The sequence below is a fragment of the Ahaetulla prasina genome, chromosome 4 (genome assembly GCF_028640845.1).
Source record: "Ahaetulla prasina isolate Xishuangbanna chromosome 4, ASM2864084v1, whole genome shotgun sequence".
Classification (NCBI taxonomy): Eukaryota; Metazoa; Chordata; class Lepidosauria; order Squamata; family Colubridae; genus Ahaetulla; species Ahaetulla prasina.
The window spans coordinates 21,263,216-21,276,745 of NC_080542.1; the positions used below are offsets into that span (position 1 = coordinate 21,263,216).

At 42.8% G+C, this 13,530-nt stretch overlaps 2 protein-coding genes across 2 annotated transcripts in view; one reads left to right on the forward strand and one right to left on the reverse strand.

Moving 5' to 3' along the window:
* The window catches only part of SEZ6L2 (seizure related 6 homolog like 2), a 38,289-nt gene extending 35,272 nt beyond the window's left edge, over nt 1-3,017 (reverse strand). The window contains exon 1 of the mRNA XM_058183771.1: nt 2,903-3,017. Within this exon, the coding sequence (XP_058039754.1) occupies nt 2,903-2,978 (76 nt within the window). The 5' untranslated portion in view covers nt 2,979-3,017. The remainder of the gene's footprint in view (nt 1-2,902) is intronic.
* Nucleotides 3,018-6,194: 3,177 nt separating this feature from the next.
* Nucleotides 6,195-10,237, forward strand: ASPHD1 (aspartate beta-hydroxylase domain containing 1). The gene is made up of 3 exons (XM_058183364.1): nt 6,195-6,951; nt 8,219-8,332; nt 9,858-10,237. Exons 1-3 carry the CDS (start codon nt 6,195-6,197, stop codon nt 9,965-9,967), a joined length of 981 nt encoding a protein of 326 aa, XP_058039347.1. The 3' UTR covers nt 9,968-10,237.
* Nucleotides 10,238-13,530: the final 3,293 nt, after the last annotated feature.

Here is a 13,530-nt window from a genome sequence, read left to right on the forward strand (position 1 = left end):
TGAGAGCACTCGGTGCATTACAACAGGGGAATTGGGCCACACACATTTTTTTTTTCCAAATAGATACAATCTGTTTTCTCAGGCAAATAGTTGACATAGAAGTAAGAATCAGAAACTTAATTCTACAAACGTAAATTCTCTAAGTCAAAATCCTGAACATGGGATATTAGTCTCTAAAAAATGTGGGACATACCTTCACCATCATCACCTCAACCTATTTTCCATGTTTCTTTGGCCAAATTAATTGAAATAAACAGTAACCTTTACAAAGTTAAATGCCATTTGAAAGTATCAACTTCCCAAAGTACAGTACTTTGAATTGCTGCTTAACCACATTTTTATTGACGATCATAGTTCGGGATAATAAAAAATGTAAAATATAATTTCACACATATATACTTAGTGGGTCCAAAGTGATCTGTACATTGTCCTCAAGAAGTAATTTAAGCTGCTCCACAATCATAAAAAAGACAAATCCATTTGCTAACATTATTTAGAGAAAAGAAGACAGAAAAATTCCTCTTTATCCAGGCCAGCTAAATAAGCAATTAGAATAGATGGAGAAAAGAGTACAAAATAGAAATGGTTTGTTAAGACTCAGGCAATCTAACAGAACTGGTGATTAAAGTGAATTAAGGTGGAATGATTTGTCTAAATTATGCGGTCTTTTCAGCAAACTGGATAGCTCCCTTGTGAAAAGAGACAAATAATTTGTAGCTGTGTGATGTCTTGAGGGGAAATTGGGTAGCTCAGATACCCACCGGAGACCTACATGTGTAAAAGTGATCTTGTGAATGCTGCCTCCCTTCTCTTTTGCTGCAGAAAGCTGCGTCATTTAGCTTCATATTTATACATTAAATTTTGCTTCATGCTGAATAAATAGAAGGGAACAAGGAGGTTATTAACAAAGGGCTATGGCTAGGAGGCAGGCTGCTGATGGAAGGGTAATAGCTGACTTGAAGAGGCCATTCCTGCTTGGAAGAGCAGAGAAGTCTGCAGATCCGATCAGGGACCTAAAAGGCCTCAAATGATGAGTGCTGCACATCACTTGGCTTGCCTGGATATGACAAGTTCAGGACTGACAGCTGTAGCCGCTGCAGGCAACTGCCAGCATGTGGGATCTGGGCAGCTTCTGACAAACCATTAATTGCTCTGAGCTCTCTCTATTAAGAAGGCCAGCTGCCTCACAGGCTTGGGTGCCCTGTGCATTTGCTACTCCCTCAGTCAAATGGCTGGTGCTCTGAGGAATGGAAAGGCCTGAGGTAAAGGGGGTTTCCCCACCTTTGTTTGCTCAACTGGTCAAAATCCAGTGGTGATGCCTCTGGAGAGGGCAAAGCTTCTAATGGAAAGTTCTATGAGATGACATCTTTCTGGGAGTTCATTTCCCACGTGCAGCACCTTCTGGGTGCTATAATCTCAACTTCTCCCATCCCAAGTCAAGAAGGATGATGGTGATGGTAGTGGTGTTGGAGGAGGAGGAGAATACACTCTTAACTACAGTCCAGGGGGGAAAAAATGTGTGTCCTTACATCTAAGAGAAAAATCTATGCATCTTCGTGTCTCAAGAATGACACCCTATTCCTCCTTCTTGGTTTCGTAGGCCTAGCCGCTTCTCCTCCTCCTCCTCCTCCTCCTCCTCCTCCTCCTCCTCCTCCTCCTTACATCCTTGTGCCCTACAAAACTCTGAGTCCTTCTTCCCTACCACCATCCTTCTGAATGGCCTTTGCCAGGGTGACCCCCCTGTTGCATCAGTGTTCACCCTAACCTAATCCAGCAAATTTGAACTTCTTATCCTTCACTGAATTGGCAGAGCTGTAGGAGTGCCAACCTCCTGTTTAGGAAATGCGTCGCCTAACAGCTCGCCCTTTTGCATGATTTCATAATGCCCCCCTCCTCCCTCAGGTTCTTTAAGTCTTTGCCATTATGTTTGTGAGCCTTCTGAGCAAACCTTTATTGGGATACCCTCATTTTGACCCGGACCATCTGCTTTTTCAGTTTAGCAATGCATGAATACTGAATTTGTTTTTCTTGGCAGCATTACATCCAAAACCCCAGGGATTTTTTTCCCTCAGTGGGGGAAGATTGTTCTTTGCCTAGTTCAATTTATTCACATCTCATTCCACTCCATTTCTTGGACCCTGGTGTTCAACAATTCAGGTCAGCTTTCAAACCTAACTATCAGATCTTCAGTCATTTCTGTAACTTCCCATCAAGGGTCAGCCTCAAATTTCTGCTTCACTTGCAACCTTCTGCAACAACCTGACAACCCTCCCTTTATAGATAATCACTTCCCTTAAAATCACTGCCAACCTTTATAATGTCTCAAAGATATAGAATAAGGTAAAGTGAAGATGATTCCAAATCTCTCTATAGCAGATTTTACAGCTTTTTAAATAGAATCCCTCTCCATTTTCCAAAGAGCATCCCAAATTACGTCCTCCTTGCTTTTGACTGTGATCCTCATCAGATTTCTACATTCTGCTTACTACAACCCAGAGAACAACCCCGCTCTTCCCCCCCCACCCCAAATCCCACCTTAGGAGATATCACAGACCATCAAATACCAACTCCCTTCTTTTATCCTCTGGCAACCATCATTTCCCTACAGCTGTTTAAAAATGTGTGCATCCCCAAGCAATGAAAACAAATCCTTTTTTCTTTTCTTTTTTTTGGTCCATGTCAAGATGTATTTTCAAATAGGCTTCCCTTGCCTACAACACCATCTTTACAACATGCCCACCTGCCATTTACACTGGGGAAGGGCGGGGGGGGGGGGGAAGCTGGTAGTGATCAACTCCCTTTTCTTTTAATACAAAAGATGGTTAAATTGAAAAAAGCCCCTTCCGTTTGGGTTGCCGGCCACCCCCTCCCCAGCCCTTGTGCTAAAAAGCTTCCCGCTTACCTTGTAGAAGAGACAGGGAGCAAAGCAGCAGCAGCAGAAGAGGCATGTTGAGTCCTGCTTTTTCCAAACAGCGCATTTTGGATTTCTTCAGACCTGCAGAATACCTAGTCTGGCTATTTCCTTCTCCTGCCAGGCAAGGGAGCCGTGGAGCTAGGAGTCTGATTAGCAAATGAAAATGCAGTAGCTTCTTTGCAAGGGCTAGTTCTGTAGGCTTTTTCTCTTTTGCCTTTCCAAAGCAACCTAGGCTTTTTCTATTTGTGTTTTGGAAATGTGCCTTTTCTGCAGTCTGCTCCTGCTTGCTGCATAACTGATTAACTGTGTTATCTGGACCCCCCCCTTCCCTTTTTTGCTTATAGAACGAGAAATGCAGTGGACTGCTTCCTTTCTGTGAAATTATTTTTGAGAGCAGGCATGATGTCAGGCCTTTTTCACCCAGAACCCTTTTTCTTCTCTCATGTTTTACGTTCACTCAATTGAATGCAGAAACAGGAGAGGCCAAAACGAATTTCTTTGCATATGAAAAGGCATTGGATCCTTCTTTCTCCGCCACCTACATACCTGTCTGGAAAGTCACCTATAGATATATTGCCATTGCCAAATGGTTTCTCTTTCCCGTTCCTTTCTTGCAATAGATTCTGTTACCAAACCCAGGAAAAACTTGAATAAGAATAGAAGGATATCATGAACGGTTCTTTTTTAAAAACGTAAAAACCTTCAGTGGTTTGTCAAAGCAAGTATCTCTCTCTCCCCCCCTCCCCTTCTGTCCTTGACAATGAAACACAATGTGTATTTGCAGTTGCAATTTGGATGGGTTCTATGCATTATCCTGAATATTATAGAGAGTCGGGATAATATAAATCCACACCCCCATCCTAGCAGATGCCCATAAGTATAGTTTGAAAGCGAAATATGGAAAATAAATTGTTATTTGGTTTTTTTTAAAAAAATGAGGAACATAATGTAACAGTCCGTTCCTACTAAAAAAAAAAATACAGCTTCCTGATTTGCCAAGCCAATACATAAATAAATCTTATTTTCTAGATAATAAAAGGAAATTGTTCAAGACCTATTCTCTTACAGAAAATAAGCCCCCTGTGGAGGAAAACAGGCGCAAACTGTATTAGTGATGTTGCAAATCTTATTTAATGATTTGTAGCCTCGGCTCCCAGAATAATTCTGAAAATAAGTTATGCATTTTGTTACAAAAATACACCAATAATATTTTGGTCATTCCTTGTAAGGAAGCAGACGAGAAGAGTAAAACAGGCTCCTTAGATTGACGATCTTTTTTTTTTCCCCAAAAAGAGGTACATCAAGAAACTCTCAAATATTTATGTTGCCATTTTTGGGAAATTCAAGGCAAGCAGAACATCTGACTCCATTTGAGCTTACACATTTCTCAGTGTGGGGTTCGGTATGGTGGGTTTTGTGTGTTTGTGTGTGTGTGTGTGTGTGTGTGTGTGTGTGTGTGTGTGTGTGTGTGAGTGAACTTTCATACCTTCCTTGTTTACTGTAGATATTTGCAAACCAAAGGCCCCAGCATTTTTAAGGCAATATTAGCATCTCACAGAAATGTTGTGTTTATTATTAAAATATTCCCATATTGTGCCTCATTCTTTTATTTTTCTCTTCCCTTCCTCAAAATCCATCTTAGAATTGCTCTTCTTTCTTCCTCTCTCTGCACCAATTTTATTTGTGGCCTTTTTCCAACCTCCCCACTTCCCATCTCAGCTCCTTCATCTATCACAACTCCAAGGTTTTGTCTCCCAATTATAACTCTCCTATAAAAACTCTACCACCACCAACATGACCATCACCATCCCCTCCCATCCTGGGCTTTTTTGTCTGAGAATGCAGAAGCCAGGCACACAATCAAGATAAAAAATGCATTTTTTAAATAATTAGGGAGGGATAGATGTAGAGATTGTAGAGGTGGGGACGTGATCACTCTTCAGGGGTGGTAGTAGGGGGTGGCGGCAGAAAAAGGAACCTCCCCTATTTGGCAGCTTCAATTTAATCTCCCTTCACAATGGTTACTATGAAAGTTGCTATGGGAGGATGGTTGCTAAGGAGACATTTGGTTGCCAGGCAGTTGCTAGGATATAGGTACCAGGAGCTGCTAAGCAAGATGCTAAGCAAGATGGTTCACAGGAATGTTCCGATTAGCAATAACCATTGGTGTGCAGCTTAAAGACTTATTTCAGAATTGCAACTGATGCAGCAATCAGCTGCAGCCTGAAATGCATATGGAAGGGGTGGGGAGGATGGAGGAAAGGGAAGGGAAGGGGAGTGGAAAAATGGCTGCGCTGCAGGCAGGGGTTGCCTCCAACGTGGCTGAGCCTATGCTGCAGTTAGAAGAGGAGGGGCCCTAATCTAAAGCAGGCCTAGCTGGCAGCTTACCTCAATAATTCACCCTTCAATCCTATGCCCATCCCCAAACCCTAGAAATGATTGCTTATTGATGAGATCAATCACTCAGGGTGACCATATGCCCATTCGAGGACTGTTGATACAGGGGGTTCTGGGCTGTGGTTGGGGTGGCTGTTTATGCAGCGAAACCTCGGCTTGTGCTGATACGAGGAAGGAGAGGAAGACGTCAAAGGGAGGGATGGCAGATTAGAGGGGGGGAGGGGGGAGGGGAAAGCTCTAATCTTTTCCGGATGCCTCTGGCGTCTATGTGCATGAACAGAAATTACTGTAGACAATTGACAACGGAGGAGTTCAGCCAGGAGGATATAGAAAGAGAATCACACAGGGAAGAGAGTGATAAAGGCATTTGGGGGAGAGACAGAGAAGGCAAGAATATTAGAAGATGGAATGACTGGGAAATGGACAAATGAACAGGTAGAGATTTTTTAAAAGGGTGGGGAGGGGAAAACACATCTGTCTGGGGAAAGGTATCATTTGTCTTGCAATAAATGGAGGACACCAGCAGAGAAGGTGACTAGTGAGGACTAGAGTGGGAAATTACAGCAATGGAGGCAGATGAGAGGAGATAGGCAGAACTGATAAGGCAGAATGAGGACCAGTTTAGAAGAAGAAGATATAGCGACAGAGGGAGAGAGGAATGAGATGGTGTGCGGGACAGAAGTGGGAAAATGATTGACAGAAGGCTCAGAAATTAGGCATCTGTTTAAAGAACGGAGTCATGCAGCAGCCGGGCGAAATATTAAATGAGCAGGAAGAAATAGAAAACGAGGGTTGAAAGAGCACCCTATGAATTGGCCTGGGCGATTCAGAATGGCTGGGCAGGCCAGCAGATTTGCATAAGATGCTCTAACTTTGCCCGAAGATGCCCAGCATCATGGCTGATTGGGGTCTCCGTGGCCTTCTCTCCCCGCTCCTCCCTGACCCGTCTACATGGCACTCTCGACCAGAGCCAGCCATAGCTGTACTAGGTTCTCTAGCCCTCTTATTCATTTGGTACTGCTATCGGGTGGGGACAGGGCAGGTAGCCCCTGTGTCTCATCCGCAAGGTGTGCCGACCGAAGAAGGATGCCCTCGCCGTACCCTCAGGGGCGATGCTATCAATCAGCGCCTGTATCGCAGCCTGCGAGATTACGCCAAGCGCTATTCGTGGTCAGGTATGAACCGGCTGCACAAAGGTATCCGGGACCAAGCCCATTATCAGCTGGGTGAACGGATGGCGATCCAGAAGCCCAGCGCCTTCTACCTCCCCGACTTGCCTTCGGCCCCCTATTTTCCCCGTGAGTCCCAGCGTCACGATGTGGAGATCCTTGAACTCAGTTTCCCAGCCATCCTGCAGGAATTTGAGGGCATTGCAAGGGATTTTGAACCCGGAGCCCCAATGCCACGGGGCTGGATGGTCAACACCAACCCTGGCTGGCATAGTTATTACCTCTACCGACAGGGGGAGTGCATAGCACAGAATTGTCGCAGCTGCCCATGGACGTATCGGGCACTCAGCGCACTACGTACCTTTATCAACGCCAATTGCTTTGGAAACGCCTGCTTTAATGTCTTGCAGCCTGGAACTGTGCTACCTGGTACCTATGGACCAACAAACACCAGGGTACGGTGCCACCTAGGTGAGCAAAAACTGGAGGAGCAATGAATGGGTCAGATCACAGCATTTATTTGGTGGGGAAGGGACGCAAGTATCTGAAAACCTGTATTGCCAGTATCTCCTTTCAGTGTAATACATGCTGTCTAGTTACTGAACTCTTTTGTTCCCTAAATAGGAGCTGTTTATAAGCTTGGTTTATCATTATTATTCTATTTTATTAACTATGCTATTTATATTTAGAAGCAGCCAAACAAGCAGATTGGAATAACTGTTGTGAACTGCAGCACTGCTTCAGATGAATTTACTCCACAAATTATAAACAAACCTTATTTTTTAGAAAATCTGCAGTTGACAAGTGGCATTTCAGAAGATGCATTCTTTGTAGGATACCTCTTCAGGGAAGGTGCTATGAAAATCATGCATCATTGGCCAACACTTTGATTCACAGTGCAAGTATGATGAGTAGGTGGGTAGGTAGGTAGGTAGCACAAGGAGAATCAAATAAACTCTTTTTATCTTTTTATTTGCAACATTTATATAGCCCCCACCCCCAGTTTTATAACCAACTCTGGGTGGCTCCTAATCAAAAGTTTTCAAAAAGTTTAAAAATTTTCAGTAGCTCAGAATAAAATCTGAGGCATTTGACCTCAAGTGAAGGCAGGAGGTTGTGAACTGGGTTTTTTAGAAAGCATGTTTTAAAATGTTTTCCTCTCCAATTATCTTCTGCAGTCCCAAAGATGTTTTTTCCAGAAGGTAACTGGATTTTCTTGCTTTTTTTTCTTTGAAATTTTTTTGCTTCTCATCCAAGAAGCTTCTTCAATTCTAATTGTTAGAACTGAAGATGTTTCAGGAATGAGAAGCTAAATGTTTTCAAAGGAAAAATCCAATAAATCCAGTTGCCTTCTGGAGAAAGCAGCTTTGGGACAACCATGACCTGGATGATCGAGGATCTCCAAAGACAATTATCTTCTGTAATTTCTATGTTCCTGCTATGACTGTTGTTTGCAAGACAGGCAGACACTTTACTTTCTGCTGAAGCAAGAAGGAGGTCCCCAGGTTGTGGCCACAATTCTGGATGTGGTGATAAAAATTCTATATGCAAATAGGGTACCCATTCTTGGTTTTGCAAATGACAGCTTCTCTTTCTCCCAGCGAAGGAAGTTGTTTCCATAATTAGTGCTTTAAATCAGCATGTTTCTCTTCTCTCTCTTGTATGGGTAGTGGGTGAGTGGGATACAAAACATCCTTCAGTAAGCCTCCCTCTCACAGATTATTCATTCTTCTTCTAGGGCTAAAAGTGCCACCTGGTTGTGAGTTGGTGGTGGGTGGTGAGCCACAGTGCTGGTCTGAAGGATACTGCCTTCTGGTGGACGATTCCTTCTTGCACACCACAGCGCATAATGGTAAGAGAGCAAAGAAAGCAGGCATGAGGACTGAAGGGAGTTGACTTTCTTCCCAGAAAGCAGTTGAACTTCCTTGAAAGTTCCCCATGTATAAATTTGTTCTGAATAAGAGTGCTCATCAGCACATCTCAGCTTTAGGAATGTTACACCAAGGTTGACTGGTTGTCTCTTATCCCAGTGGCCCACACTTTTTTGGGCATGAGGCAGGGACCGTTTCCATGGAGAGAGTTTTTTCTGTGGACCAGAGGGGGTGTGGTTTTGCATGCTGCCTGCATCCCACAGATGGGGCTTCACTTATTTGTGTGGCTCAGTTTCTGGCATGCCGTGGCCCAGTGCCAGTCCACAAACCATGCCAAGTTGGGGACCCCTGTCTTGTCCCACTTCTCCAGTGAGCTTTGGCCTCTTTAAAAGGTCTCAGAGTATGATGGATCCAATCAGGGGTGAAATGATCCCAGTTTGGACCGGATCGTGCGATCCGGTAGCGATGGGGGCAGGTAGTTCGGAGAACCAATAGCAAAAATCCCTGTTCCCCACCCCCCACCGCCCATGCCTCGCAGTTCCTCTTCTCTGTCCCTGAAGCTCTTGGTGGTGTTACAGCCTCAAACGGCCTTAAGTGACTACCGCGGCGCTTCAAAGGGCCGCACTACAGTTGATCAGTGCTGTAGGCAGCTAGTAGGCCCATGCCTCTATTTTTAAAGAAGGTAGACCGGTGTGCTCCCAAGTTTTGTACATTTTATTATTTTTATTATTTATTATTATTGACCATGCTCATTCAGTCACCTGACCACCAAGCCACACCCACCAATTAAGCCACGCTGACAGAACCGGTAGGGAAAATTTTTAGAATTCACCCCTGGATCCAATACTATCCTAAATTCACGACCATCTGACCACCTCTAGACAATTTTCTTTCCTACCATTCTCTCCGTGTAGAATTTTGGGAAGTTTCCCCAAGAGAATGCATTTTGCACAATTTTAAGCACCTATAAGAGAGTTGGGGTATTTTATTTATTTCTGGTGAAAGGTCTTTCTTGAGAAGTAATCTGTTCAGGACTGCATTGTGGAATAATGATGGGCAGAGCTGAAGCAAGCAAAAGGTGAAGTCTAAAGAAAAAATACCGTAGGTAGCACCAAAATCATCCTACCCATTTTCTGTATATTCTGTTATTTTGGTGATTGTTTGACACTGCACCAGGATTAATTGAATCAGGTTTTACTGAGTATCTACACATAATAGATTAACTACAATCTAAATGATTAGCTAGGGTGCAAGTTTTCTGAATTTGACCAACATGCTGGTCTAAAATATGGTTGGCAAGTATCGTAATAAACCACAAGCTAGCCAATCCCATTTATATTTCACAGGTTTGCTACACCAAATTATGTCTTTTTAATGTAATTTTTTCTTTCATTTTACCTCGCAAACTATCGCGTAGAAACACCTTGTTTTGGTCAGATCTGCTCTGATTGTTGAAAAGGATTTGAAATTAAATTGAGAGGATAACTGCAACCATCTTTGTTACAGGTTCCCCCAGTGACGGACCTCAGGTGGTTTTTATTGCTGATCTTTGGCATCCCAACGTAGCAGGACCTGAACGACAGGCATTGGATTATATCTTTGCCCCTGGTCGATAGATGCTTGACTTAACAAGTATTGGGGGCATGGACACAATCTCACAAATATTTGCTGCTCCTTGCAAAAATCAACCACTCCCTACACTCAATAGTCTTGATCTAGATTCATTGTTTTGCAGATTGAATTAGGCCCAGTGTGTAATGCAAAAACCACAAAGAGATTTGCAAAGCCATGAAAATATCTTTTTCTTCAAGGTGATTCTGTGCCCTCTCATAAGGCTCATCCTAGAGATTTTTGTGATCTGGGACGTTTTGGTTTCCTTTCTTGCACTGTATAGTTCCTTGTTGGGTCCCGTCTCCTCATCTCACAGCATTGTTCTGTTCAGCCTGTGTAGATGGGAATATTGCTGACTACACTGTAGTACTAGTTACCCTCAAATTTAATGAAGTGTATGAAATCCACATTCTGTATTAATAGTATAGATTTCTTCAGGGTTCTTTTGGGAAGAAAAGGAGGGTAAGAAATTAACCAAAGTAAAATAGTCTGTTTCCACCTGTCTATAATAAATTATTGTTCTTTCACAATATCTGTAGCTCAACATTTGTGTCAAGGGATTTAATTTTGAAAAATTCTAACCAGCTGTATTCCAATAAAATCCTTAGAGACTCATGTTTTTTTGTCCAGACATTTATTTCTTGCAGGAGAAACCATTCAGAGCTTAGTCATGTGATGTGCTTTATGAGATTAAAGGCACTAGCCACGATTTTATTCTTGAACGTCAGCCAGGTTTATTTTTAAAAAGTGCATTAAACTCTGATGTCAGGAATTGCAACCAAAAACAGGAAAATCACATGGAGTGGAGATCAAAAGCTGCAGGTAGTATGGTAAATATCAATCGATCAGAATGGAGCTGGAAGGGACCTTGGAGGTCTTCTAGTCCAGGGGTCACCAACCTTTCAGACCTCAGGGACCACTAAATTCATAATTTTAAATCCTGCGGACCACTAATTTGATCTGCCTAATGACTGGCTGGGTAGGCGTGGTAGGTGGTCATGTGACTAGGTGGGAGTGGCCAACTTGATGTCACTCATGTCAAGGGGCGCCTTGCCAGCCTCTACTCGCCCCTCTCCTCCCAGCCACTCCTCACCTGCCTGTCGGGGCTCCTTAGTGCCCCAACAGGAAGCAGTTGTTGGAGCTAAGCAGCCACCATGAGAAAGAGTTGGCAAAACAGCTGGCTCAGTTCAAATTGGATCTGACCAAGGAGGAGGCTCAGCAGAAGCACCTCACTGAGGACTACGAGCATAGACTTTCCAAGCAGAGAGAAGACCTGCAGGAATGCAAGGCCAGGTACAGGCACTGTGGGCTGAGATGGTCAGCCAGTTCCAGGCCATGATGCAGTCCCACTGGAACAAGACCCTCTTTTCTTTGTCACCAGTGGCACTTCCCTGCAGCCTTTGCCTAAAGCCCTACATCAGGAGGCTGAAGCAGACTCCAAGTCAGAATTCCCCCCCCACCTGCAAAAAAAGATCCAGAAAGGGGACACTCTCTGCAGCAATATAAACGTTCATTGCATGTATCTGTCCCAGGGGCTGTAGTTTGATGACTTCTGATTTAGTGCAATATAAAAAAATGCAAATATTTTTTCTGGGGACCACCAAAATTTTCTCATGGACCACCAGTGGTCCATGGACCACCAGTTGGGGACCGCTGTTCTAGTCCAATCCCCTGCTCAAACAGGAGCCCCTACACCAGTGATTGTTAATCTTTTCCGCACCAAATGCTGAAATTGGAGTGTGCGTGCACTGGAGCACTGGAACCTGGAAGAGAGCAGCTGTCCAAAGCCCATGCGCACATGCCATAGGTTCACCATCACGGCCCTACACCATTTCAGACAAATGACTGTTCGGCCTCTTCTTAAAAACCTCCAGTGATGAAGCACCTACAACTTCTGCAGGCAAGTTGTTCCACTGATTAATTGTTCTTACTGTTAGGAAGTTTCTCCTTAGTTCCAGGTTGCTTCTCTCCTTGATTAGTTTCCATCTGTTGTTTTTTGTTTTGCCTGCAGGTGTTTTGGTAAGTAAATTGACCCCATCCTCTTCGTGGCAAACTCTCATATACTGGCATACTGCTATCATGTCACCCTTAGTTCTTCTTTTCCTTGGACTAGCCAAACCCAAATCCTGCAACCGTTCTTCATGTCTTTTAGTCTCCAGGCCTTTAATTATCTTAGTTGTGCTTCTTTGCACTTTTTCCAAAGTCACAACATCTTTTTTGTAGTGTGGTGACCCAAACTGGATACAGTACTCCAGGTCTCTAAAGTTATTGAAATCACTGATAGGATAATACTAGTATATGAGGAGAAGAATATAATGAATGCCTATTTGTCCAGAATATCACTATCCCAAATCAGACAAGCTGTTTTTCATCCATGTTTCCTGTATACTTTTCAAAATATTTTTAATTAGAAGATACAGGTAGTCCTTGACTTATAACCACAGATGAGCCCAAAATTTATGTTAAGTGAGTTTTGCCCCATTTTATAACCTTTCTTGCCACAGTTGCCACTTCAGCTGTTAGTTAGTAACATGGTTGTTACACGAATCTGGCTTCCCCATTGACTTTGCTTGTGAGGTCGCAAAAGTTGATCACATGACCCTGGGATACTGCAACTGTCATAAATATGAGTCAGTTGCTAAGCATCCAAATTTTGATCACGTGACCATGGGGATGCTGCAACGGTTGTGTGAAAAAATGGTCATAATTCACTTTTTTCAGTGCCATTGTAACTTTGGTGACTAAATGAACGGTTGTAAGTCGAGGTACACTAAAAATATAAAAAGTTAAAAAAGAGAAAAATGAATTTAAAAAAATAGAAATTTACCATCCTACTTTTATCTTATTCTCTTTCTGATCCCCAATCCCATAAGACATCAGTCCAGTGTTTTCATCTTTCAACAAAAAATCCATATAAGACTTCCAATCTTTTAAAGTCTTTGTCGTTTTTTCCCCTCATCAAATTCCTGTACACATTTTGTTTTAAATTCCCACACAGTATGAGTCACTGTTGTTCACCTCTTATATTTGTTCTTAAGATTTTTTTTAAACTTTGACAGTGGGACTTTATTATCCTTCAGAGAATAATTTTTAAACATACAGGGATAATCTGCTGAAAGAAACACAGCGCACACAAAGAAAAGAGCATCTCAAATTTTTGAAGTGGAATCTGTTTATTTGCCAGATTTGTGTCTATTTGTTCAAGTCTAATTATGTCCAGCAGGAATTCTGAATACATTTTTCTGTTTTTCCTGCTCAGTAAATTCCCAAGAGCAAAACAAACGTCTCACCCCATCCTCTCCTTGCATTGTGGAGCCACAATTTCCATCTACGCATGTAAACATGCTGTTTACAAATTGTTTATCAATTAAAGTTGATCTAATTTGGTTACTATTTAAGATTTCTGATTAACCAGGCCATGTTCCCTGGCAACTCTAGGTAGGGTGCTTATGCTTTTCATTCACACGAAGTGAGGAATTGTTATTTTTGCTTCCTGTAGGTTCAGAACTGGCAAAAGATCACCCCAGCAGCTGCATTGCCTTTTTATATCACAGGACATTAGGAATAG

Excerpts from the sequence above, each read along its gene's own strand:
- ASPHD1 (XM_058183364.1), top strand. The coding sequence starts at position 6,195 with ATGCCCAGCATCATGGCTGATTGGGGTCTCCGTGGCCTTCTCTCCCCG. Across the intron at positions 6,952-8,218 it reads CAGGGTACGGTGCCACCTAG|GGCTAAAAGTGCCACCTGGT; the intron begins GTGAGCAAAAAC and ends TTCTTCTTCTAG. Across the intron at positions 8,333-9,857 it reads GCACACCACAGCGCATAATG|GTTCCCCCAGTGACGGACCT; the intron begins GTAAGAGAGCAA and ends TCTTTGTTACAG.